General features: G+C 37.4%; 1 protein-coding gene and 1 pseudogene across 12 annotated transcripts in view; both read left to right on the plus strand.

The window, feature by feature from the left end:
- Window positions 1-26,822, plus strand: part of LOC119517700 (ATP-binding cassette sub-family A member 17-like) — a 153,644-nt gene that overhangs the window by 43,707 nt on the left and 83,115 nt on the right. For all 12 annotated transcript variants that reach the window (XM_037814629.1, XM_037814619.1, XM_037814621.1 and 9 more), the window contains 2 exons: window positions 9,457-9,584; window positions 10,793-10,955. In XM_037814629.1, coding sequence (XP_037670557.1) covers window positions 9,457-9,584; window positions 10,793-10,955 — 291 coding nt within the window. The remainder of the gene's footprint in view (window positions 1-9,456; window positions 9,585-10,792; window positions 10,956-26,822) is intronic.
- LOC119517703 overlaps window positions 10,812-26,822 on the plus strand; it is a 51,996-nt pseudogene continuing 35,985 nt past the window's right edge.

Consider the following 26,822-nt stretch of genomic DNA (forward strand, 5'->3'; position numbering starts at 1 on the left):
TTGAAATATGAAGGAAATAGAGTAGTTGAAGGAAGAGAGAATTTAAATACTGATCACATCATTTGAGATCTGGATCAAACCTTGCTTTGGATTCTTCAGTTACATGAACCAGTAAATTCTCTTTATTGATTAAACCAGGTGATTTGGGTTTTCTGTTACTTGTAACAAAAAATCCTAAGTAATAACCTTATGTTATATATGAATGTGCCTATTAAAAATTTTAAGTGTGATCAGTTACAAGTTATTCTGTAATTAACCTTTTTTCCAATTGGATGTCTCAGAGAGCTTTCCATGTCAGTACATAGACATCTATTTCATTCTTATTAGAAAATATACATACTATTCTATATCCTTAATCATTTATTTAACGATTTCTAAATAGACAGTTCTAACTTTTCTACTACCACAAACAGTGCTGCAACAAGAATTTTGTGTGTATGTTGAAAATTCTGAAGTATCTGTTTTGAAATGTAGAATTGTTGGGTCAAAGTGATTATACATTTGTAATTTTGATAGATCCTTTCAAATTATCCTCTAAAAGTTCTGTAGCAGTTGACACTCCAACCAGCAATTATGGAGGTACCTGTTTCCCACAACTTCTCTCGTTGTAGATATGATCAATCTTTTTGATTTCTGCTAGTCTGATAACAAAATCAGATATGTCATTTTAATTTACATTTCCCTGAGTGCTAGAGAAGTTGAACATCTTTTCCTAAAGTTACTGCCATTTTCTGTTTCCTCTTCTGTGAATTGTCTTATTTTTTGCCAAGTTTTCTACTGGACTTTTTACATTTTTTGTATTTACAAGAGTTCTTTTTATATTTTGGATTTAAATCCTTTATCTATTGGATATATCACAATTGTTTTCTCTTGGCATTTTAACCTTGTTTTTTGGTGTATAATGACATACAGAGGATTTATAGTTTTGTATAATAAATTTGCTGATTTTCCATTATGGCTACTGGCATATGTGTCTGTTTTTAAGAAGGCCTTCACTATCCCAAGTGTTAGGGATTGAATCACGTCACCCTGAAAGATGAGTTCAATTCCTAACCCCTGGTTCTGTGGTTGTGAACCCATTTGTAAATAGAATCTTTGTCAATAGAGTCTTTGAAGATGTTTGCAGTTAAGGTGAGGCTGAGTTGAATTAGAAGGGCCTTAATCCAATGTGGCTGAAGTCCTCCTATGCAAAGGAAATTTCGATACAGGGGCAGGAGGAGACAGGAGAACTATTGCCATGGGGTGAAGGCAGAGATTGAGTTGTGGATTGCTGACCAGCGGCCACCAGACACCACAGACACTGGAGAACACATGCCCTTGGTTTTGGACTTCTGGCCTCCAAAACGGAGACCGTACATTGCTGATGTTTAAGCCAACTAGTCTATGGTAATTGTTACAGCAGCCCTGGCAAACAAAGACACCAAATTATATGAATGTATTTCATCTAATTCAGTTATGGGTTTTTAAAAATAGATTTAGCTATTTAATTCACCTGGAATTTGTTTTTGCATATACTTGGAGGTAGAATGAATAGTCAGATTTCCCAAACCATTCAGTTTTCCCAACCCCCTCTCATTGTAAATCAAATATAATTTATACATGGGTAAGTTTTAAACTCTATTTTAGACTGGGGATCAAATTTTCTAATTCTGTGCCACTAGTATCCTTTAAAATTACTGAAACTGCACATGGTGTTTGAAATCTGGCAAGTCTCCTCCGTAATTGTTTTTCAAAATTTTCTTGACATTTTAGAATGGGTTTTTCTATTTCTCAAAAAGTGCCACCAGGATTTTGATAGCAAATGCATTGAATCGTATATCACTTTGGGTAGTAGTATCATCTTAATAATATGAAGTCTTTCGATCCATAAACATGGGATTCTTTCCACTTATTTAGGTCTTCTTTAATTTCTTTTAGCAATATTTTATAGTTTTCAGTGTACAAGTCTTTCACCTCTTTGGTTAAATTTATTCCTAAGTATTTTATTATTTTTTATGCTACTGTAAATGGAATAGATTTCTCCATTTCCATTTCAGATTGTTTATTGCTGAGTATAGAAGTCCAACTGATTTGTGTGTGTTGAATTGTGTGTTCTGAAACTTTGCTGAATTTATTAGCTTTAACAAGTTGTGTGTGTGTGTGTGTGTGTCTGTGTGTGTGTATTCTTTCAGCTTTTCTACACATAAGATTATGTTATCTGAAAGCAGAGATAATTTTACTTCTTCCTTTCGAATTTGGATGCCTCTTATTTCTTTTTCTTGCCTTGTTGCTCTGGCTAGAATTTCCTGTACAGTGCTGAATGATAGTGGTACAAGTGGGCATCCTCATCTTGTTCTTGATCTTCAGGGGAAAAGCTTTCGGTCTTTCACCTTTGATGTGTTAGCTGTGGGTTTTTCATACATGGCTATAATACATGCCACAGACTGGTTGTCTTAAACAAAAGGAATTTATTGTCTCACAGTTATGGAGGGTAGAATTCCAAAACCCAAGGTGTCAGCAGGCTCATGCTTTCTCTGTGGCATTCTGGTGGTGGCTTGCTGGCAGTTCCTAACTCCAGCTCTGCCTCTGTCACAGGTGATCTGGCTAGATTCCCTCCACTTTTAAGGACTCTAGTCATATTAAGGCTCACCTGATTCAGTTTGGCCTCACCTTAACTAATAAAGATGTTATTTACATACGGGTTCATATCCCCAGGCCCAGGGTTTAGGATGTGAACATGTCTTTGTGTGGGGTATGATTCATTCCATAATAGTAGGTGTTATCATGTCAAGGAAGTTCCCCTCTATACTTAGTTTATTGAATGTTTTTATCATGAAAGGGTGTTAGATTTTCTCAGATGCTTTTTCTGCATCCATTGAGATGATCGTGTGTTTTTCCCCCCTTCGTTCTATTAATGTGGTGTATTACGCTATTGATTTTCGTATGTTGACGCACTCTTGCATTCTGGGGATAGATCCCACTAGGAAATGGTGTAACATCCTTTTGGTATGCTGCTGAATTTAGTTTGCTAGTATTTTGTTGTGGATTTTTATATGTATGTCCATAGGGGGATATTGGCCTGTAGTTTTCTTTTAGTGTCTTTGTCTGGCTTTGATATTGTGGTAACGCTGGTCCCATAGAATAAGTTAGGAAATATTCCCTATTCTTCAATTTTCTAGAAATTTTGAGAAAGAATGGTGTTCATCTTCTTTAAATGTTGCATAGAATTCACCAATGAAGGCATCTGAGCCTGGGCTTTCTTTTTTGGGAGGTTTTTGATTACTTGGTCAATCTCTTTACTTATTATAGATGTATTCAGATTTTCTACCTTTTCTTGAGTCCGTTTTGGTAGTTTGTGTTTCTAGGAATTTGTTATTTCCTCTAGGTTATCCACTGTGTTGGCATGCAATCATTCACAGTAGTCTCTTATAATTTTGCTAATTTGTGTCTTTTCTCTATTTTCTGACTAAAGTTTTGCCAATTTTGTTGATCTTTTCAAAGAAACAACCTTTGGTTTCATTGATTTTCTTTATTTCTCTGTTTTTCTATTTCATTTATCTCTGCTCTAATCTTTATGATTTCCTTCCTTCTGATATTTTGAGTTTAGTTTGTTCTTTTTCTATTTCCTTAAGGTGTATGTTAGGTTATTGATTTGAGATCATTCTTATTTTTTTAATGTAGGCATTTACAGCTATAAATTTTCTTCTTCATACTGCTTTCACTTCATCCTGTAAGTTTTTGTATGTTGTTGGTTACATTTTCATACATCTCAAGGCGTTTCCTAATTTCTCTTGGGATTTCTTTGACTCATTGGTTGTTTAGAATGTGTTGTTTAATTTCCACACGTTTGTGAATTTTCTGGTATTTATTCTGTTTTTGATTTCTTGTTTCATTTTATTGTGATTTGAAAAGACACTTTGTATGATGTCAGTCTTTTAATATTTATTGAAACTGGTTTTGTGGCCTAAATATGGTCTATCCTCAAGAATGTGTCATGTGTATTTGAATGTAATGTGTATTTTGCTGCTATTGGATGGAATATTCTGTATATATTTGTTAGGTCTAATTAGTTTATAGTATTGTACACGTCCTTAATTTCCTTACTAATCTTTTGTCTGGTTACTCTATTCATTATTGAAAATAGAATATTGATGTTTCTAACTATTCTTTTAAAACTATTTCTCCCTTCAAATTTTGCCTCATATTTTTGGGACTCTGTTAGATACACATATGTTTATAATTGTTACATCTTCTTATTTAATTGACCCTTTTATCAATTATATATATAATGTCCTTCTTTGTCTCTTGTAACCCTTTTTGACTTAAAGTCTATTTTGTTTAACAATAATACAGCCACCAAGCTCTCTTTTGGTTAATGTTTTCATGGAGTATCTGTTTCCATCATTTTATATTTAGCCTATTTGTGTTTATATTTAGCCTATTTGTAGTCTTTGAATACTTTTAACACTATTCTTTGAATAGTCTTTGAATACTATTAACAGTTAATGTGAAGAAGTTAGAGACACAAGTGCTGAACAGTGTTCATAGCGTCTTCACCAGGAGTAGCTTTCATCTCAACAAACCATTTTCTTTGCTTATCCATGAGAAGCACCTCCTTATCCGTTAAAGTTTTATATTGAGATTGCAACAATTCAGCCACTTCTAATTCTAGTTCTCTTGCTATTTCCACCATATCTGCAATTACTTCCTCCACTGAAGTCTTGAACCCCTCAAAGTCATCCATGAGTGTTGGAATAAACTTCTTCCAAACTCCTGTTAATGTTGATATTTAGATCTCTTCCCATGAATCATGAATGTTTTAAATGGCATCTAGAATGGTCAATCCTTTCCAGAAGGTTTTCAGTTTACTTTGCCCAAATCCATCAGAGAAATCACTATCTATGGCAATTATAGCCTTACAAAATGTATTTCGTAAAATATAAGACTTGAAAGCTGAATTTACTCCTTGATCCATAGACTAGCAGAATGGATGTTGTGTTAGCAGCATGAAATCAACATTAATCTCATTGTTCGTCTCCAGCAGAGCTCTTGGGTGATGCGGTACATTGTCAGTGAGCAGTCATATTTTGAAAGGAATCTTTTTTTTCTGAGCAGTAGGTTTCAACAGTGGGCTTAAAATATTCAGTAAATCATGTAAATAGATGTGATGTACTGTCATCCAGGCTTTGTTGTTCCATTTATAGGGCACAGACAGAATAGATTTAGCATAATTCCTAAGGGTCCTGGGATTTTCAGAATGGTAAATGAGCATTGGCTTCAACTTAAAAGGCATGGGCTACATTACCCCTAACAAGAGAGTTAGCGTGTCCTTTGATGCTTTGAAGACTGGCGTTTATTTCTCCTCTCTAGCTATGAAAGTCCTAGATGGCATCTTCTTCCAATAGAAGGCTGTTTCATCTACATTGAAAATCTTTTGTGTAGTGAAGCCAACTTCATCAATTATACTAGCTAGAGCCTCTGGATAACTTGCTGGAGCTTCTACGACAGTACTTGCTGCTTCTCCTGACACTTGTGTGTTACAGAAATGGCCTCTTTCCTTAAACCTCTTGAACCAACCTCTGCCAGCTTCACACTTTCTTCCCGCAGCTTCTTTACTTCTCTGAGCCTTCAGAGAATTGAAGAGAATTAGGGCCTTGTTCTGGGTTAGGCTTTGGCTTAAGAGAATGTTGTGGTTGTTTTGATCTTCCTCTGTATCAGCAATAAGGCTGTTCCACTTTCCTATCATTCGTGTGTTCGCTGGAGTCACACTTTTAATTTCCTTCAAGAACTTTTCTTTGCATTCACAGATTGGCTGTTTGGCGCCAGAGGCCTAGCTTTTGGCTCATCTTGACTTGGTGACGTGACTTCCTCACTAAGCTTAATCATTTTTAGTTTTTAATTTAAATGCAGAGATGTGCAACGCTTCTTTTCACTTGGACACTTAGGGTCCATTGAAGGGTTATTATTGGCCTAATTTCAATATTGTTGTGTCTCAGGGAATAGGGAGAGCCAGGGAGGGGGAAAGAGATGGGGTCACAGCCAGTTGGTGGAGCAGTCTAAACACACACAGTAGGGCCATCTTATATGGGTATGGTTTGTGGTGCCCCAATAGTAACATCAGAGATAGCTGATCAGAGATCACTGTAACAGATACAATAATAATGAAAAAGTTTGAAATATTGTGAGAATTGGAAATGTGACACAGAGACAGGAAGTGAGCACATACTATTGGAAAAATGGCACCAATAGACTTGCTCGACAAAGGGTTACCACAAACCTTCAATTTGTAAAAAAACAGAATGTCCGCAAAGAGCAATAAAATGGAGGTGTGTCTATATCTTAAATGATAGCAAGATGCAAAACAGCTCATCTTGTATACTTCCATTTGTTTGTAAGGCGTTATATAAATTCATTAAATATATTTGTATTCATAGACTATTTATAGGTATAACTTAATGCAATAAAATTTGCCCACTCAAAGTGTGCAGTTTAGTGAGGTCTGACAAATAAATACATTTATGAAACTACCATCACAGTGAGAACAGAACATTTCTGTCACCCCAGAGAGTCTCCTGGGCCCTTTCTTGTTCAGTTCCCTCCCATAATTCTAGGAAGCCACTGATTTCCTTTGCATCACTATTGATTAAATTTTTCTTTTCTAGAGTTTGATAAAGATGGAATCATACAATATACTTTTTTTTTCGGCTGGCCTCTGTGTCTGTCAGAAGTTCCTTCCTTTTTGTTGCTGTGTAGTATTCCATTGTCTGGACAGACCACACTTGGATTATCCATTCATCCATTACGGCATTTGGATTGTTTCCAGTTTGGGGTTATTATGAAGAAAGCTGTTAGGAAAATTCTTATAGACGTCTTTATGTAGACTTATGTTTTCATTTCTCTCAGGTAATAAGCGTGAAATTATTGGTTTGTATGGCAAGTGTATATCTAACTTTATAAGACATGGCCAAACTGTTTTCCAAAATGGTAGTATCACTTTACATACTCACTAGCAGTGTATGAGAATTCTAGTTGTTCCATGTTGTTGCCAACAGTTGGTATTGTTAATCTTCTTAACTTTAGTCATTCTTAGTGGGTATATAATGGTATCTCATTGTGGTAACAATTTTCATTTCATTGATAACTAATGATATTGAACTTCTTTCAGTATATTTATTGACCATTTGTAGATCTTCTTTGGTAAGGTGATTGTGTGATTTGCCCATTTTTAAATTTGGTTGTTTACATTCTTATTATTGGTTTGTAAGAGTTTTTTATATGTCTTATGGATACAAGGTCTTCATTAAATATATGTATTCCAAATATTTTCTCCAAGTGTGTAGTTTCCATGTCATTTTCTTAATACTGACTTTCAGAGAGCAGACAGTTTTAATTTTATAGAAGTCCATTTTGTTAATATTTTTTATTTTATGTTTGTGGTTAGTATTGTTATATCTAAGAAATCTTTGCCAATTCCTAGAATCACAAAAAATTTCTCCATGTTTTCTTCTAGAAGTTTAAAAATTTGGTTTTTATGTTTTAGTCATTTATTTTAAGTTAATTTTTGTGTATGGTGTGAGGTCAAGGACAAGGTCCCTTTCTTCCTATTTAAATGTCTAAGCTTGTTGCGATACCTCTTAAGTTGGATTACCTTAGTCTTTTGTCCCCCTTTATTAGCGAAGTTGCGGGTTTACAGAATAATCATGCATAAAATACGGGATTCCTATATACCCCTCCCTCCACCACCACCTTGCATTTCTGTGGAACATTTGTTACCATTGATGATATGTTTATAATTATACTGTTAATTAAAATCCTTGGTTTAACTTAAGGTTCGCTTTTGTGTAGTTTTGGTTACAGATGGTGATGATGCAGCACAACATTGTGAATGCAGTTAAAGCACTGAAATATATATCTGAATACCTTAGCCTTTTTATTGTAAATTAGTTGACCATATATATGTGGGTCTACTGATGGATTTTCCCCTCTGTTGCATTGATCTATATGTCTGTCCATAAGGCAATATCACACTGTCTTGATTATTGTAGCTTTATCACTAACTGAGATTAGTTAATGTAAGTCTTCCAAACTTGTCCTTTTCAAAATTGTTTTGGCATTTCTAGGTCTTTTACATTTTTATATATAAACTTTAGAATCAACTTGTCAATTTCTGCAAAAACGGTCTGTAGTTATTCTTTGTTCCCTTGTATATAATGTCTTGTTTTCTCTAGTTGCTTTTAAGATTTTTTCTTTATGACTGTTTTTCTGCAATTTGATTATGATGTGCTTCTGTGGGATTTTTTTGGTTGTGTTTCTTCTGTTTTTGGTGTCATTAGAGTTTTTTTATTTTTATCTTTTTTACTATGTGCATGCCTTATTCTTGGCAGTTAAAAAACTGGTTGATAAAAACCCATTAGTGTTTTCAGAGAGTTGTGAGAAAATATTGTCACTCTAAAACATAAACAGACTCCTATGAAAAGGAACCAATTAAAAAAACAGTGGTTTTAAAATTAAAAATGATTATTAAAATAACTCATGGAAATAATAGAATAGATATGTTTGAAGTTTGGCTGGTGATTCAGAAGATAAAGTCAAGGCAATTTCTGAGAATGTGAAGCAAAAGGATAAGGAAATTGAAAAAATGAAAGAAAAGTTAAAAGACATGAAGCCCATACCTGCAAGTTCAACCTTCATCTACTAAGAGTTCCAGAAGGACAAAAGGAGACAACTGAAGAGAGGAAAACATTTAAAGCAATACAGAAAAGAATTTTTAAAGAGATACTTTATGACTCTTCAGATTGAAAATGTTCATTAGTTCCAAGCAGGAAAACAAAATAGGGGCAAATTTAGATACATTTTAGTGACATTTCTGAACTCCAGGGATAAAAAAAAAGTCCGAAAAGCTTTCAGAGAGGAAAACCAGGTTCCCTACAAAGAATCATACATTAAACTCTGCAACACTGGCTGCTAAATTATGTACTAATGCCTTCCACATTCTGAGGAAGAGTTATTTTCAAGGAGAATTCTATATTGTAAAGTGTAAGGGCAATGACTTGAGAAATTAATTATCTCATGAGAGCAAGTAAATTTCTTTATCATTTTATTCCCCAGTTTTGGTTTTTGTTTTAACCTTGAAGAGAAAATTGAAACAGAGCAACAGATATTTTCTCAAAAAGAGGGGCAAGCATTGTGTTCCATCTACCTGTTTGGACTAAGTGTTGCCCAACTTAGAATAGTATTATGAGGAAACTTCAGAGATTTAGACCATTGTTATTTGACTTTGTATTCCCATTGCATAGCATAGCTACCAGCATCTTGTACGTGCTCATATGTTTGCAGATTGAATAAATGAGTGAAGTTTGCTATCCCTTAGTTACGAAGTAAGCTAGCAATTCTGTAACTCCTTGGATAGAGAGGAGGTAGTTGGGCATCATTTTCCTTCAGGCCAGTGACTCACTGATGGGATTTTTCTCTCTCTAGTTCTAGGCAGTCATTCAGTGCCTTCATTTGATAGATACATAGTGAAGAATCCCAAATCTTTCTACGTTTTGGCTGGAATTTTTTTTTATCATAGCTTCAAAGACAGCAAGGAGCCCTTGCCACTTTCGGTAAGAACATCTTTTCGGTAACAGTCTCATTTTGCAGCCTTGAGTAGGAGCTCACTGAGGAATCTTGTTACCTGATCTGTCCCACTGCTTTGATCTATTTCAGCTCTATCAGCTAGCTGCTATCTTATTTCTGGAGGAGATAAAAGGATGCTCCTGTGTTGGTTGCACATCTTACAAGCTAGATCTTGAGGTCCCATTCAGTTTTCTGATTCTTTAAGAGAAAACTTAATCTGAGCAACTTTTATCCTGAGAGTACAGGATAGCAAATGTTCAGTTGCTTGACTGAAAAAGTAGAATGCATATTCCAGTGCCAGTCTCCATAAATTTGAACCCTGGTTCTGCAACTTATTAGCTGTGTAACCTTGGGAAAGTTAGTAACATTTCTGGGCCTCAGTTTTCTCATCTGTGTAATGGGGTTAATATCAGTACCTAACTCATAGAGTTGTGAGGATTAAATGAGTTTTCCTTCTACAGTGCTTGGAACGGGCCTAAAACTGAGGAATTTTCCATAAAGATTAGTTATCATTGTTGTCATTCTTCTTCTCACAACATTTCAAATATGGGAGGTTTGTTTAAGAAAAAGGCAGTGTTTTAAACATGGGAATATTTGGTTTTGAGATGGGAAAACCATCAGTGTGTAGCTTTTGTTTTGTGATGTGCAGTCTATAGAATAATTGATTGTCAGAACTTGCATGGAATGTTGGTGGATGGAGAGAGGCATGTGAATAAAATAGCCAACATTTTTCAAGCACTTCCTAATACCAGGTATATTGCAGGGACCAACTCATTTAATCCCCCAATGCCCCATGAGGTAGATGTTATGACTATCATCCCCATTTTACTGATGAAGAAACCGACTGTGTGGGGAGGAAGTAACTTGCCCACAGTGACTTGGCTATTCAAGAGATTTTGGATTTGGATCCTGTTAGTCCAGCTCCAGAGCCCAGGTCCTGCCACACTGTGCCGCTCCCCCTTCTTGAAGCGGGGCCCAGTAGCCTGTTGTCCGTTTCCCTCGTACAGTCACAGAGACCATTTGTGGCAGGTGCAGGACAGGACCCCTGCTGAGGGTGCTCCCTGGAGGGACGCTGGCCAGTGTGGGTGCACTTCCTCCGCCACAACTGCCTCAGTCACACCTCTTCCGTGTTCTCTGCCTTTGCTGAGTTGCAGGATCGCAGAAACCAAATTTATTTTTTCTTTGTTCTTCGTAGGTTAAGTATCACTTGCGCTTCAGTTGCATAAAGAGGAATTATTTGTTGTCAAGGTTAATCATCTTTCGAGACGATGGTGAAGGCTGGAGCACATCCTATCTTTATCCTGCTAACCTAGGACAAGAACCCCGGGAATATTTATTTGACGACGGGGGACACCCTGGTGAGGAAGCCCTGAAGCCTGTGTGAGTTATCAGGAGCATGGCCACTGTCACCTAGCAGCACATATTTGTGAGGCTATTTTTGTTGTTTTTACTGTCTGAACACTTGGTAAACAAACACTTCAAAAGAGGGTGAAGGAGTGATAATTAGGAATGTGGCATTCGGTAAAATGCTTACATTCCAGCATCAATTAAAACAGCAGTTATATATTTGTTTTGTAATGATATCCTTTCACTTGTAGGAAGGGTTGAAGCATTTATGTTAACATTGAGTGTGACTCACTTTCCTTTGTTTCTGTATTAACTTTTCTGTTTATAAAAATGTATATTTGCCCTTAACCTTCTGCAGACTAGCATTTAAATAGCTATATTCTTATACATTATTAAAACTCCCGTAAAATAATTACTCTACTTTTTCTCTAAAGTGATTTGTCATGCCATCCCTGCTCTAGAGACATGCTTGTCCTCTTTGCATGCCTTGCAGCCTCCATGATACAGCAGTATAGTATGTGTACTGCATTCTAAAGTGGCTTATTGAATTTTGAAGTATGACATATTTGGACGAGTACACAAGTCATAAGGGTCTAGCTATATGAATCTGTGTACCCAGAACCCAGATCCAAACAGAACATTACAGTAGCCCAGAAGTCTCCTTCAGCCCCCTCATACACTGTCTTCTCAGGGATAACCACTATCTTGACTTCTAATCAAAAGTGATTTTGAAAAATGATTTCCATACCATCAATCCCTGTGCCAGAGACACACATTACCTCATTTAGCTTTATCTTGTGGGGCAAAACTTCTCTTGTTTATGTAGAAATGTGTCTAATTTTTGGATTCTTCTAAGTTTAGCAATTAAATAAGTTTTATGGTTCTATTAATATTGGAAAGTTGTATTCCATTTCTGATTGTGCTTAAGGAAAAATTATTTCTCATTTGGAAACTTACTTTATTTTTTGATATTCTTACTTCCCACAACCATTTCTTGAATTGCTGCAGCATGTTTTTTCCTACTGTATTTTAGCTTGTTTCCTATTTTGTTTCAGCATATCATTTCCAATTTAGTACTTTCTGGCCCAACAAGGACAGAAAGGGAGGTGGAGATCAGTCTGTGCATGTCATCAAACGCCACCCTATGACTTTCTCCTGCTCAGTTGCCAGCCTCTTGCTTAGGCCCCAGATCTCCCTGGATTTCCATTTCCTTTCTTGCAGACCCAGGACTGACTAGGCCTGTTCACGGTTTAGCAGCTAGTAATGCCCACCCAGCCCTGGAGATTTCTCTCTCTTCTCCCCGGCTCCTCACTTTTTGTATCCCCTGGAGATAAATACCTAGGATCTTTTCATTTTAGAGATTTTCCTGCTAGCTGTTACAGGGCATTGGGTGGGAACTTATCTTGATTCCAAAAGAACTACCAGGACATCTACCCCAGATGTCACAAAACACAGTCTTCACTCGCCCTGCTCTCCTTCTGCGACTTCAGCCTTCCCTGCTTACTGTGTGGTTAGAGGATGAGAACTTGTTGCCGTCAGAAAGCGCGGTCTTTAGTAAGCAGGCCTGCCTGATCCCACATCAAACAGAGAAACAAGTCTCCTTGCTTTGGTGAGAAGATGAGTTTATTGAAGATGCATCAACAAGGAACTGGAGGGAGGGAAAAAAAAAGGCTTCCCAAGACCAGTTTGGAGTGAGAGGGGGTAGTTTTGGCTTTTATAACCCCAAACAGACAAATAAATGCCCAGAATCAAGAAGAAAGCAGAAGGGGAAAAAAAAATAGAAGAGGGAAAACTGATTGGTCAGCATGTCCTGTTGTCTTGTAGGCCCTTCTTGTTGTTGACTGTTTGGCTTTTGATCTTGTCCTTCAAAAGAGAGGAAGGTGCTGTTATTAGTTCATGTGATGTTTCATTCCTGCAAGCAGAGCAAGGGAGGATTTTATTACTGTAACTGAAAAAGAGCAGAGAGTAAATTTTTGAGATTAAATTAACAGGAAGCTGTTTCTACAACAGCAAACTATTTCAACAAGGGCTTTTAGGCTTAAAATAACTCAAAGCTGCTTTAGTGAAATGATCATAATAAACATTTTTCTAGCTACTGAAGACTGTTAAGAAGCTTTTTTATTATTATTTTTTAAGCTAAAGGATTATATTGAGTATTTTCTATCTATCCAGCTATCAAACTGCGCATGAGCGAGGGGGTCAGGTACTTGCTTTGTGAGAGTGACAGGGGCTAGGGCTGGCCGCTGCTGTGGCTCTGATGAGCCTGCTGAGTGCCTATGGGCTGTAGCTGTGTGTTTTGGGCAGAGGGCATGCAGGGCCAGAGCAGATCATAGCTGGCAACTCAGGTGACATAGCTCTCAACCTGGAGGGAACGTGATTTGTGTTTTATGAACATTTAAGGTTTACTTGGTCCCCTTTTCTGTCTGTAAGTACCACTCTTGTTTGTTTCATCCTTTTAAAAAATATATTTTTATTTTGCTATTTTTTTTCTTAGAGTGGTTATAGGTTTACAGAAAAATCATGCATAAAATACAGAATTCCCATATATCACCTTATTATTAACACCTTGCATTAGTGTGGTACATTTGTTGAAACTGATGGAAGAACATTTTTATATTTGTACTATTAACTGTAGTTCATAGTTTACTTCAGGGTTCGCTGTTTGGGTTGTACAGTCCTATGGATTTAAAAAGAATTTTTTTTCTTTAACATTTATACAACCTAAAATTTCCTCTTTAACCACATTCAAACATATATTTCAGTGCTGTTAATTACATACATGTTAATGTTGTAATACCATTACCACCATCCTTTGCTAAGGATAGTAGTAATCATCAATTTCCATCACCCCAAATAGAAACTCTGTACAATTTAAGCTATAACTCACCATTCTCTACCCCTACCCTGACCACTGGTAACCTATATTCTAGTTTCTGACTCTATGAATTTGCTTATTCTAATGATTTCATATCAGTGAAATCACACAATATTTGTCTTTTGTATCTGGCTTATTTCATTCAACATGACGTCTTTCAAGTTCATCCATGTTACCACATGAATCAGAACTTCATTCCTTTTTACAGCTGAATGATACTCCATTGGGTGTATATATTACATTTTGTTTTTCCATTCATCAGCTGACGGACACTTCGGTTGATTCCATCTATTGACAATTGTGAATAATGCCTCTATGAACATCAGTGTGCAAAATCTCTATCTGTTTGAGTCCCTGCTGTCAATTCTTTTGGGTATATACCTAGAGGCGGGATTGCTGGGTCGTACAGTAATTCTGTATTCCATGGCAGTAGTGACAGGGGGCGTCCTTGTCCTGTTCCCGATCTTGGAGGGAAAGCTTTCAGTCTTTCACCATAGAGTACGAGGTTACCTGTGGGTTTTTCATATATGCCCTTTATCATATTGAGATATTCCCACCAACAGCAAATGAGTGTTCCTATTTTTCTGCATCCTCTCCAACACTTGTAATTTTGCGTTTTTTATTTTTTAAATAGTAACCAATCTAGTGGGTGTGAAATAGTATCTCATTGTGGTTTTGATTTGCATTTCCCTGTATAGGTAAGGATGTTGAGCATATTTTCACATGCTTTTTGGCCATTTGTATATCTTCTTTGGAGAGAAATATACTCATGTCTTTTGCACATTTTTAAATTGGGTTGTTTGTTTTTTTGTCGTTGAGTTGTAGGATCTCTTTATATAATCTAGATATGAAACCTTTATCAGATATGTGCTTTCCAAATATTTTCTCCCATTGAGTAGGCTGCCTTTTCACCCTCTTGACAAAGTTCTTTGAAGCAAAAAAGTGTTCAGTTTTGAGGAGGACCCACTTACCTATTTTTTCCTTCGTTTCTTTTGTTTTGTGTGTAAGGTTTTAGAAACTACTTCCTACCGCAAGATCTTGAAGATGCTTCCCTACATTTTCTTCTAGGAGTTTTATGGTTCTGGCTTTTATATTTTGGTCTTTGATCCATTTTGAGTTAATTTTTGTATAAGGTGTGAGACAGGGGTCCTCTTTCATTATTTTGAATATGGATATCCAGTTCCCCGGGCACCATTTGATGAAGAGACTGCTCCGTCCTAGTTGGGTGGACTTGGCAATCTTATAAAAATTAATTGCCCTGAGACGTGAGGGTTTATTTCTGAACTCTCAATTTGATTCCATTGGTCAATATGTCTGTCTTTATGCCAGTACCATGCTGTTTTTACCACTGTAGTTTGTAATATGCTTTAAAGTCAGGAAGTGAGAGTCCTGCAACTCCTTTTTTTTTCCTTTTTCAAGATGTTTTTGGCTATTTGGGGCTCTTTACCCTTCCAACTAAATTTGGTAGTTGGCTTTCCAATTCTGCAAAGTAGGCTGTTGGAATTTTGATTGGGATTGCATTGAATCCATACATCATTTTGTGTAGAATTGACATCTTAACAATATTTAGTGTTCCAATCTGTGACCACAGAATGTCCTTCCATTTATTTAGATCTTCTTTGATTTCTTTTAGCAATGTATTGTAGTTTTCTGTGTATAGGTCCTTTATATCCTTGGTTAAGTTTTTTTCTGGATATTCCATTCTTTTCATTGCTATTGTAAATTGAGTTTTTTTCCTATCTCCTCCTCAGATTACTCATTACTAGTGTATTGAAACACTACTGACTTTTTTTTTTTAATCATCATTTTATTGAGATATATTCACATACCACGCAGTCATACAAAACAAATCGTACTTTCGATTGTTTACAGTACCAGTACATAGTTGTACATTCATCACCTAAATCAATCCCTGACACCTTCATTAGCACACACACAAAAATAACAAGAATAATAATTAGAGTGAAAAAGAGCAATTGAAGTAAAAAAGAACACTGGGTACCTTTGTCTGTTTGTTTCCTTCCCCTACTTTTCTACACATCCATCCATAAACTAGACAAAGTGGAGTTTGGTCCTTATGGCTTTCCCAATCCCATTGTCACCCCTCATAAGCTACATTTTTATACAACTGTCTTCGAGATTCATGGGTTCTGGGTTGTAGTTTGATAGTTTCAGGTATCCACCACCAGCTACCCCAATTCTTGAGAACCTAAAAAGGGTTGTCTAAAGTGTGCGTAAGAGTGCCCACCAGAGTGATCTCTCGGCTCATTTAGGAATCTCTCTGCCACTGAAGCTTATTTCATTTCCTTTCACATCCCCCTTTTGGTCAAGAAGATGTTCTCCGTCCCACGATGCCGGATCTACATTCCTCCCCGGGAGTCATATTCCACGTTGCCAGGGAGATTCACTCCCCTGGGTGTCTGATCCCACGTAGCGGGGAGGGCAGGAAACACTACTGACTTTTGCATATTAATCTGTATCCCACTACTTTGCTGCACTTGTTAATTAGCTCTAGTAGCTTTATTGGAAATTTTTTGGGCCTTTAGGTATAGGATCATATCATCTGCAAATAGTGAAAGGTTTACTTCTTCCTTTCTGATTTGGCTGTCTTTTATTTCTTTTGCTTGCCTAATTGTTCTAGCTAGAACTTCTAGCACAATGTCAAATATCAGTAGTGACAGTGGGCATCCTTGTCCTGTTCCCAATCTTAGAGGGAAAGCTTTTAGTCTTTCACCATTGAGTACGATGTTACCTGTGGGTTTTTCGTATTTGCCCTTTATCATACTGAGAAAGTTTTCTTTTATTCCTAGTTTTTAAATGTTTTTATCAAGAAAGGATGCTGGATTTTTAGCATCAATTGAGACCATCATGTGTTTTTTTCCCCTTCATTTTGTTAATGTGATTTTCTTAGGTTGAATCACCCTTGCATACTGGGATAGGGTTCACTTAATCATGGTGTATAGTTCTTTTAATGTGCAGTTGGATTCCATTTGTAAGTATTTTGTTGAGGATTTTTACATCTATATTCATTACAGAAATTGGTCTAATTTTCCTGTCTTGTAGTATCTTTATCTGGCTTTGGTATTAGGGTCATGTTGGCTTGATAGAATAAGTTAGGTAACATTCCCTCCTCTTCAGTTTTTTGGAAGAGTTTAAGCAGGACTGGTATTAACTCTTCTTGGAATGATTGGTAGAATTCACCTGGAAGTCATCTGGTCCTTGGCTTTTCCTTGTGAGTTTTTTGATAACTGTTTCAAGCTCTTGTGATTGGTTTGTTGAGGTCTTCTACTTCTCCTGGAGTCAGTGTAGGTTGTTAATTTCTTTCTAGAAAATTGTCCTTTTCATATAAGTTGTGTAGTTTGTTGCGTGTAGTTGTTTATAGTGTCCTCTTGTGATCTTTTTGTTTCTGTGGGGTCGGAAGTAATGTCCCCTCTCTCATCTCTGATTTTATTTTTTTGCATCTTCTCTCTTTTTGATTTTGTTAGTCTAGCATCAATTGTGTTGATCTTCTCAAAGAACCAACTTTTGGTTTTGTTAATTCTCCGTTTTTTTTTGTTGTTTGGTTGGTTTTTTTTTTGTGTTGTTGTTCTCAATTTCCTTTATTTTTGCTCCAGTTTTGTCTATTTCTTTCTCCTTGCTTTGGGATTAGTTTGCTGTTCTTTTTCTAGATCCTTCAGGTGTGTAGTTAGGTCTTTGATTTTAGCTCTTTATTCCTTTTTAATGTAGGTGTTTAGGGCTATAAATTTCCCTCTCAGCACTGCCTTTGCTGCATCCCATAAGTTTTTTTTTTTTAATCTTCATTTTATTGAGATATATTCACATACCACGCAGTCATACAAAACAAATCGTACTTTCGATTGTTTACAGTACCATTACATACTGGTACATTCATCACCCAAATCAATCCTTGACACCTTCATTAGCACACACACAAAAATAACAAGAATAATAATTAGAGTGAAAAAGAGCAATTGAAGTAAAAAAGAACACTGGGTACCTTTGTCTGTTTGTTTCCTTCCCCTATTTTTCTACTCATCCATCCATAAACTAGACAAAGTGGAGTGTGGTCCTTATGGCATTCCCAATCCCATTGTCACCCCTCATAAGCTACATTTTTATACAACTGTCTTCGAGATTCATGGGTTCTGGGTTGTAGTTTGATAGTTTCAGGTATCCACCACCAGCTACCCCAATTCTTTAGAACCTAAAAAGGGTTGTCTAAAGTGTGCATAAGAGTGCCCACCAGAGTGACCTCTCGGCTCCATTTGGAATCTCTCTGCCACTGAAGCTTATTTCATTTCCTTTCACATCCCCCTTTTGGTCAAGAAGATGTTCTCCGTCCCACGATGCCAGGTCTACATTCCTCCCCGGGAGTCATATTCCACGTTGCCAGGGAGATTCACTCCCCTGGGTGTCTGATCCCACGTAGTGGGGAGGGCAGTGATTTCACCTTTCAAGTTGGCTTAGCTAGAGAGACACGGCCACATCTGAGCAACAAAGAGGCATTCGGGAGGAGGCTCTTAGGCACAACCATAGGGAGACCTAGCCTCTCCTTTGCAGCAACCGTCTTCCCAAGGGTAAAACCTGTGGTAGAGGGCTCAACCCATCAAACCCCCAGTCCCCTATGTCTGTGGTCATGTTAGCAACCATGGAGGTGGGGTAGGCGAATACCCCTGCATTCTCCACAGGCTCCTCAAGGGGGCACTACATCTTTTTTTTTCCTTGTTTTTCTTTTTCTTTTTTTTTTTTTTAACTTTCCCTTCTTTTTTAAATCAACTGTATGAAAAAAAAGTTAAAAAGAAAACAAACATACAATAAAAGAACATTTCAAAGAGACCATAACAAGGGAGTAAGAAAAAGACAACTAACCTAAGATAACTGCTTAACTTCCAACATGTTCCTAATTTACCCCAAGAAAGTTACCTAATATAGCAATAATTCTGTGAACTTGCTCCTACTATATCCATCAGAAATTAACAGACCATAGTCATTCCTGGGCATCCCCAGAACGTTAAAAAGCTTATCTGTTCTTCTTGGATTATTGTTCCCCCTTCCTTAATTGCTCTCTATTGCTAGTTCCCCTACATTCTACATTATAAACCATTTGTTTTACATTTTTCAAAGTTCACATTAGTGGTAGCATATAATATTTCTCTTTTTGTGCCTGGCTTATTTCGCTCAGCATTATGTCTTCAAGGTTCATCCATGTTGTCATATGTTTCACGAGATCGTTCCTTCTTACTGCCGCGTAGTATTCCATCGTGTGTATATACCACATTTTATTTATCCACTCATCTGTTGAAGGACATTGGGTTGTTTCCATCTCTTGGCAATTGTGAATAATGCTGCTATGAACATTGGCGTGCAGATATCTGTTCGTGTCACTGCTTTCCGATCTTCCGGGTATATACCGAGAAGTGCAATCGCTGGATCGAATGGTAACTCTATATCTAGTTTTCTAAGGAACTGCCAGACTGACTTCCACAGTGGCTGAACCATTATACAGTCCCACCAACAATGAATAAGAGTTCCAATTTCTCCGCATCCCCTCCAGCATTTGTAGTTTCCTGTTTGTTTAATGGCAGCCATTCTAACCGGTGTTAGATGGTATCTCATTGTGGTCTTAATTTGCATCTCTCTAATAGCTAGTGAAGCTGAACATTTTTTCATGTGTTTCTTGGCCATGTGTATTTCCTCTTCAGAGAACTGTCTTTTCATATCTTTTGCCCATTTTATAATTGGGCCGACTGTACTATTGTCATTGAGTTCTAGGATTTCTTTATATATACAAGATATCAGTCTTTTGTCAGATACATGGTTTCCAAAAATTTTTTCCCATTGAGTTGGCTGCCTCTTTACCTTTTTGAGAAATTCCTTTGAGGTGCAGAAACTTCTAAGCTTGAGGAGTTCCCATTTATCTATTTTCTCTTTTGTTGCTTGTGCTTTGGGTGTAAAGTCTAGGAAGTGGCCGCCTAATACAAGGTCTTGAAGATGTTTTCCTACATTATCTTCTAGGAGTTTTATGGTACTTTCTTTTAAATTGAGATCTTTGGTCCATTTTGAGTTAATTTTTGTGTAGGGGGTGAGGTAGGGGTCCTCTTTCATTCTTTTGGATATGGATATCCAACTCTCCCAGCCCCATTTGTTGAAAAGACCATTATGACTCAGTTCAGTGACTTTGGGGGCCTTATCAAAGATCAGTTGGCCATAGATCTGAGGGTCTATCTCTGAATTCTCATTTCGATTCCATTGATCTATATGTCTATCTTTGTGCCAGTACCATGCTGTTTTGGCAACTGTGGCTTTATAATAAGCTTCAAAGTCAGGGAGTGTAAGTCCTCCCACTTCGTTTTTCTTTTTTAGAGTGTCTTTAGCAATTCGAGGCATCTTCCCTTTCCAAATAAATTTGATAACTAGCTTTTCCAAGTCTGCAAAGTAGGTTGTTGGAATTTTGATTGGGATTGCATTGAATCTGTAGATGAGTTTGGGTAGAATTGACATCTTAATGACATTTAGTCTTCCTATCCGTGAACATGGAATATTTTTCCATCTTTTAAGGTCCCCTTCTATTTCTTTTAGTAGAGTTATGTAGTTTTCTTTGTATAGGTCTTTTACATCTTTGGTTAAGTTTATTCCTAGGTACTTGATTTTTTTAGTTGCTATTGAAAATGGTATCTTTTTCTTGAGTGTCTCTTCAGTTTGTTCATTTCTAGCATATAGAAACATTACTGACTTACGTGCATTAACCTTGTATCCCGCTACTTTGCTAAATTTGTTTAGTAGCTCTAGTAGGTGTATCGTCGATTTCTCAGGGTTTTCTAGATATAAGATCATATCATCTGCAAACAATGACAGTTTTACTTCTTCTTTTCCAATTTGGATGCCTTTTATTTCTTTGTCTTGCCGGATTGCCCTGGCTAGCACTTCCAGCACAATGTTGAATAACAGTGGTGACAGCGGGCATCCTTGTCTTGTTCCTGATCTTAGAGGGAAGGCTTTCAGTCTCTCTCCATTGAGTACTATGCTGGCTGTGGGTTTTTCATATATGCTCTTTATCATGTTGAGGAAGTTTCCTTCAATTCCTACCTTTTGAAGTGTTTTTATCAAAAAGGGATGTTGGATTTTGTCAAATGCTTTTTCAGCATCTATTGAGATGATCAATTGATTTTTCCCTTTTGACTTGTTAATGTGTTGTAATACACTGATTGATTTTCTTATGTTGAACCATCTTTGCATGCCTGGAATAAACCCCACTTGATCATGGTGTATGATTTTTTTAATGTGTCTTTGGATTCGATTTGCAAGTATTTTGTTGAGGATTTTTGCATCTATATTCATTAGGGAGATTGGCCGTTAGTTTTCCTTTTTTGTAGCATCTTTGCCTGGTTTTGGTATTAGATTGATGTTAGCTTCATAAAATGAGTTAGGTAGTGTTCCATTTTCTTCAATGTTTTGAAAGAGTTTGAGTAAGATTGGTGTCAGTTCTTTCTGGAAAGTTTGGTAGAATTCCCTTGTGAAGCCATCTGGCCCTGGGCATTTATTTGTGGGAAGATTTTTGATGACTGATTGGATCTCTTTGCTTGTGATGGGTTGGTTGAGGTCTTCTATTTCTTCTCTGGTCAGTCTAGGTTGTTCATATGTTTCCAGGAAATTGTCCATTTCCTCTAGATTATCCAGTTTGTTGCCATACAGTTGTTCATAGTATCCTCTTATAATTTTTTTAATTTCTTCAGGATCTGCAGTTATGTCACCTTTTTCATTCATTATTTTGTTTATATGGGTCTTCTCTCTTTTTGATTTTGTCATTCTAGCTAGGGGCTTGTCAATCTTGTTGATCTTCTCAAAGAACCAACTTTTGGTGATATTTATCCTCTCTATTGTTTTTTTGTTCTCTATGTCATTTATTTCTGCTTTAATCCTTGTTATTTCTTTTCTTCTACTTGGTTTAGGATTGGTTTGCTGTTCATTTTCTAGCTTCTTCAGTTGATCCATTAGTTCTTTGATTTTGGCTCTTTCTTCCTTTTTAATATATGCGTTTAGTGCTATAAATTTCCCCCTTAGCACTGCTTTTGCTGCATCCCATAGGTTTTGGTATGTTGTGTTCTCATTTTCATTCGTCTCTATATATTTAGCAATTTCTCTTGCTATTTCTTCTTTAACCCACTGATTGTTTAGGAGTGTGTTGTTTAACCTCCAGGTATTTGTGAATTTTCTAAGTCTCTGATGGTTATTGACTTCTAATTGTATTCCATTGTGGTCAGAGAATGTGCTTTGAATAATTTCAATCTTTTTAAATTTATTGAGGCTTGTTTTATGTCCCAGCATATGATCTATTCTGGAGAAAGTTCCATGAGCACTAGAAAAGTATGTGTATCCTGGTGATTTGGGATGTAATGTCCTGTATATGTCTGTTAAATCTAATTCATTTATCAGATTGTTTAGGTTTTCAGTTTCCTTATTGGTCTTCTGTCTGGTTGATCTATCTATAGGAGAGAGTGATGTGTTGAAGTCTCCCACAATTATTGTGGAAACATCAATTGCTTCCTTTAGTTTTGCCAATGTTTCTCTCATGTATTTTGTGGCACCTTGATTGGGTGCATAGACATTTACGATTGTTATTTCTTCTTGCTGAATTGCCCCTTTTATTAGTATGTAGTGGCCTTCTTTGTCTCTCAAAACATCCCTGCATTTGAAGTCTTTTTTATCTGAGATTAATATTGCTACACCTGTTTTCTTTTGGCTGTAGCTTGCATGAAATAGTTTTTTCCATCCTTTCACTTTCAGTTTCTTTGTGTCCCTGTGTCTAAGATGAGTCTCTTGTATGCAACATATTGATGGTTCATTTTTTTTTGATCCGTTCTGCGAATCTATATCTTTTAATTGGGGAGTTTAATCCATTTACATTCAACGTTATAACCGTGAAGGCATTTCTTGAATCAGCCATCTTATCCTTTGGTTTATGTTTGTCATATTTTTCCCCTCTGTCTATTAATATCCTTTATTGTACCCATACCGAATCTCTTTAGTACTGAACCTTTCTCCAAGTCTCTCTGTCCTTTCTTTGTTTCTCTGTCTGTAGGGCTCCCTTTAGTATCTCCAGTAGGGCAGGTCTCTTGTTAGCAAATTCTTTCAGCATTTGTTTGTCTGTGAAAAATTTAAGCTCTCCCTCAAATTTGAAGGAGAGCTTTGCTGGATAAAGTATTCTTGGCTGGAAATTTTTCTCACTCAGAATTTTAAATATATCGTGCCACTGCCTTCTTGCCTCCATGGTGGCTGCTGAGTAGTCACTACTTAGTCTTATGCTGTTTCCTTTGTATGTGGTGAATTGCTTTTCTCTTGCTGCTTTCAGAACTTGCTCCTTCTCTTCTGTGTTTGACAGTGTGATCAGTATATGTCTCGGAGTGGGTTTATTTGGATTTATTCTATTTGGGGTTCGCTGAGCATTTATGATTTGTGTATTTATGTTGTTTAGAAGATTTGGGAAGTTTTCCCCAACAATTTCTTTGAATACTCTTCCTAGACCTTTACCCTTTTCTTCCCCTTCTGGGACACCAATGAGTCTTATATTTGGACGTTTCATATTATCTATCATATCCCTGAGGTCCATTTCGATTTTTTCAATTTTTTTCCCCATTCTTTCTTTTATGCTTTCATTTTCCATTCTGTCATCTTCCAGGTCACTGATTCGTTGTTCAACTTCCTCTAGTCTTGTACTATGAGTGTCCAGAATCTTTTTAATTTGGTCAACAGTTTCTTTAATTTTCATAAGATCATCCATTTTTTTATTTAGTCTTGCAATGTCTTCTTTATGCTCTTCTAGGGTCTTCTTGATTTCCTTTGTCTCCCGTACTGTGGTCTCATTGTTCATCTTTAGTTCTTTGAGTAGCTGCTCTAGGTGCTGTGTCTCTTCTGGTCTTTTGATTTGGGTGCTTGGGCTTGGGTTATCCATATCGTCTGGTTTTTTCATATGCTTTATAATTTTCTGTTGTTTTTGGCCTCATGGCATTTGCTGAACTTGATAGGGTTCTTTTAGGATTTGTAGACCAATTGAAGTCCTTATCTCTACTTTATCAGATCTACAGCTTCGTGGAGTACACTTTCTCTAACTAACCAGCAGGTGGCATCCACGAGCCACCTGTTCTCCACAAGCCAGTTCTCCCCTGCTTAGCCTTTTTGGTGAGTGGGGGAGTGAGTCTTGTGGGGTCCAATTGGTGCACCAAGCTTGTTTGTGTAGTTGGTGTTGCCTGCCCTGTATATGGGGCGTGTTTCTGGGCAGTCAGGGAGGGGGGGGGTGGCTCTAACAATCAAATCTCCCTGGTGATCCTAGAGTTTTAAAGCTGCTGCAATAGTCTAATCCTTCAGTTCAGTCCTGCCACAGTTTGTCTCTGCCACTGACCCACAAGTCCTTGGTATTGGCGTATGGCTCCTGAGACTTGCAAGTGGGCCCTTCTTCCAGGCCGTGCACCCCGGGTCCTCTGTTGAGGGATGACTGTGCTATGTCACAGGTGAGTGCCGTCCCCCCAGGGCAGTTCTGGGCTGCTGGGCTGTGTAGGGAGGCTCCCAGTCTGCTGAAATGATGGCTGAATGGGGCTTTGTTAATTCACACTGCTATACCTTCCCAACTCTGGGACAGTCAGCTGAGGTTGCAGGGAAGGCTAATGTCCACGCCCAGTTTTGTGGTGTGTGCCTGTTATTTGAAGCACTTCCGTCACACTGGGTTGTCTGGGGAAGTTCTGGGCTATGGGGCTGGCGATGGGCAGGAATGTTACCTGTCCACCAGGATGATGGCTGTGAGCGGACACCCCCGTTTTCTTGGGAAGTTGTGGTGTTTAGTGAATTTTCTCAGCCACTGGATTATTGCGTTTTGTCTCAGATATCTCCTAGTTCTGCTCTTGACTTGACCTGACAAAATTGCAAGTCTTTGAAGCTTTCTGTATTGGGCTTCTTAGAGTAATTGTTTTAGAAAAAGAAAAAAGGATTAAAAAAAAAAAAAAAAAGGCCCTTCTCAGAGATCTAATGGGTTATTGAAATGCTAAGAGACAAAGCAACCAGGGCCATTAAGGAAAGGTCCACAGGGCAGAGAGATCAGCTTTTCTTCGGGATTTGCATATGCGCCTCAGGGCCTGAGTTCCGGCCTGAGCTCTGCCCTTCCCCTTTCTATGTTCACCAGAACTCCAAAAATCCTCCGCTTTTATTTTGGAGTTTTTTGTGTTGTTTTTTTTCTATGCCTGTCTCCTCTCTGCTGGGCTGGCTGCTCTCAGATTCTCTGGTGTCTGGTCTCAGTCTATCTATGGTTGGAGTTTGGATCAGCAGAATGAGTTTCCGATAAGGGCTGCCACTGCAGTTCTCCCTTCTCCTTCCCGGAGCTGACAGCCCCTCCTCCCCCGGGACTGAGCCTGGCAGGGAGGGGCGCAGGTCCCCTGGCCGCAAAAACTTACAGATTTCGCTGATCTCAGCAGTTCCATGTTTTCATGAGTGTTGTATGAAGTATGCCCAAAGTCAGATTGCTCTGTGGTGTCCAGTCCACGCAGTTCCTGGCTTTCTGCCTACTTTCCTGGAGGAGTAACTAAAACATACAGCTCACCAGTCTGCCATCTTGTCCCGTCCCCCCCATAAGTTTTTATATGGTGTGTTCTTGTTTTCATTCTGTTGCAAGATATTTACTTATTTATCTTGCAATTTCTTTTTTGACCCACTGTTTGAGAGTGTATTGTTTAACTTGCATAAATTTGTGCATTTTCCAGCCTTCTGCCTGTTGTTGATTTCCAGTTTCATTCCGTTATGGTCAGAGAAGGTGCTTTGAATAATTTCAGTCTTTTAAAATTTATTGAGACTTGTTTTATGACCTAGCATGTGATCTGTCCTGGAGAATGATCCACGGGCACTTGAGAAGAATGCATATCCTGTTGTTTGGGGGTACATTGTTCTGTATTTGTCTGTTAGATATAGTTTATTTATAAAATTATTCAAGTCCTCTGTTTCCTTATTGATCCAATGTTTAGATATTCTACCTATTGAGTAGTATGATGAAGTCTCCAGCAATTATTATAGATTTGTCTTTTTCTCCCTTCAGTTTTGCTAGTGTTTGCCTCATGTATTTTGGGGCACCTCATTAGTTACATATGTATTTATGATTGTTATTTCTTCTTGGTGGATTGCCCCTTTTAATAATATACAATGTCCTTTTTTGTCTCTTATAAAAAAGAGTTTTGCATCTAAAATCTAATTTGTCCAGTATTTGTATAGCTATCCCAGCTTATTTTTGGATACTGTTTGCATGGAGTATCTTTTTCCATCCTTTCACTTTCTGCCTATTTGTATCTTTGTGTCTAAAGTGAGTCTCTTGTAAACGGCATATAGATGGCTCTTTTTTTTTTAAATCTATTCTGCCATCTGTGTCTTTTGATTGCGGAGTTTAATGTGTTAACACTCAATGTTACTATTGTAATGGCAGTACTTGCTTCATCCATTTTATCCTTTGGCTTTTATATGTAATGTCTTATTTTTGTCTCTCTTTTTACCCTTTTACTTGCCTTTACTGATAGTCTTCATTTCTATATTCTCCTCCAAGCCTCTCTCTCCTGTCTTTTCCTTTTAGCCTGCAGGACTCCCTTTAGAATTTCTTGAGCAGCAGGTCTCTTGTTAATGAATGCTCTCAGCTTCTGCTTATCTGTGAATATCTTAAACTTTCTCATTTTTGAAGGATAGTTTTGCTGGATAGAGAATTCTTGGGTGGCAATTTTTCTCTTTCAGTATTTTAAATGTATCATCCAACCATCTCCGTGGTTTCTGATGAGAAATCAGCACTTAGTCTTATTGGGTATCCCTTGTATGCAATGAATCACTTTTCTCTTGCTGCTTTCAGAATTCTCTGTTTATCTTTGGCATTTGACATTCTGATTGGTATGTGTCTTGGAGCAGGTCTATTAAGATTTATTTGGTTTGGAGTATGTTTCACTTCTTGGAGATGGGTATCTATGCCTTTCTTAAGAGTTGGAACATT

The sequence above is a fragment of the Choloepus didactylus genome, chromosome 21 (genome assembly GCF_015220235.1).
Source record: "Choloepus didactylus isolate mChoDid1 chromosome 21, mChoDid1.pri, whole genome shotgun sequence".
Classification (NCBI taxonomy): domain Eukaryota; kingdom Metazoa; phylum Chordata; class Mammalia; order Pilosa; family Megalonychidae; genus Choloepus; species Choloepus didactylus.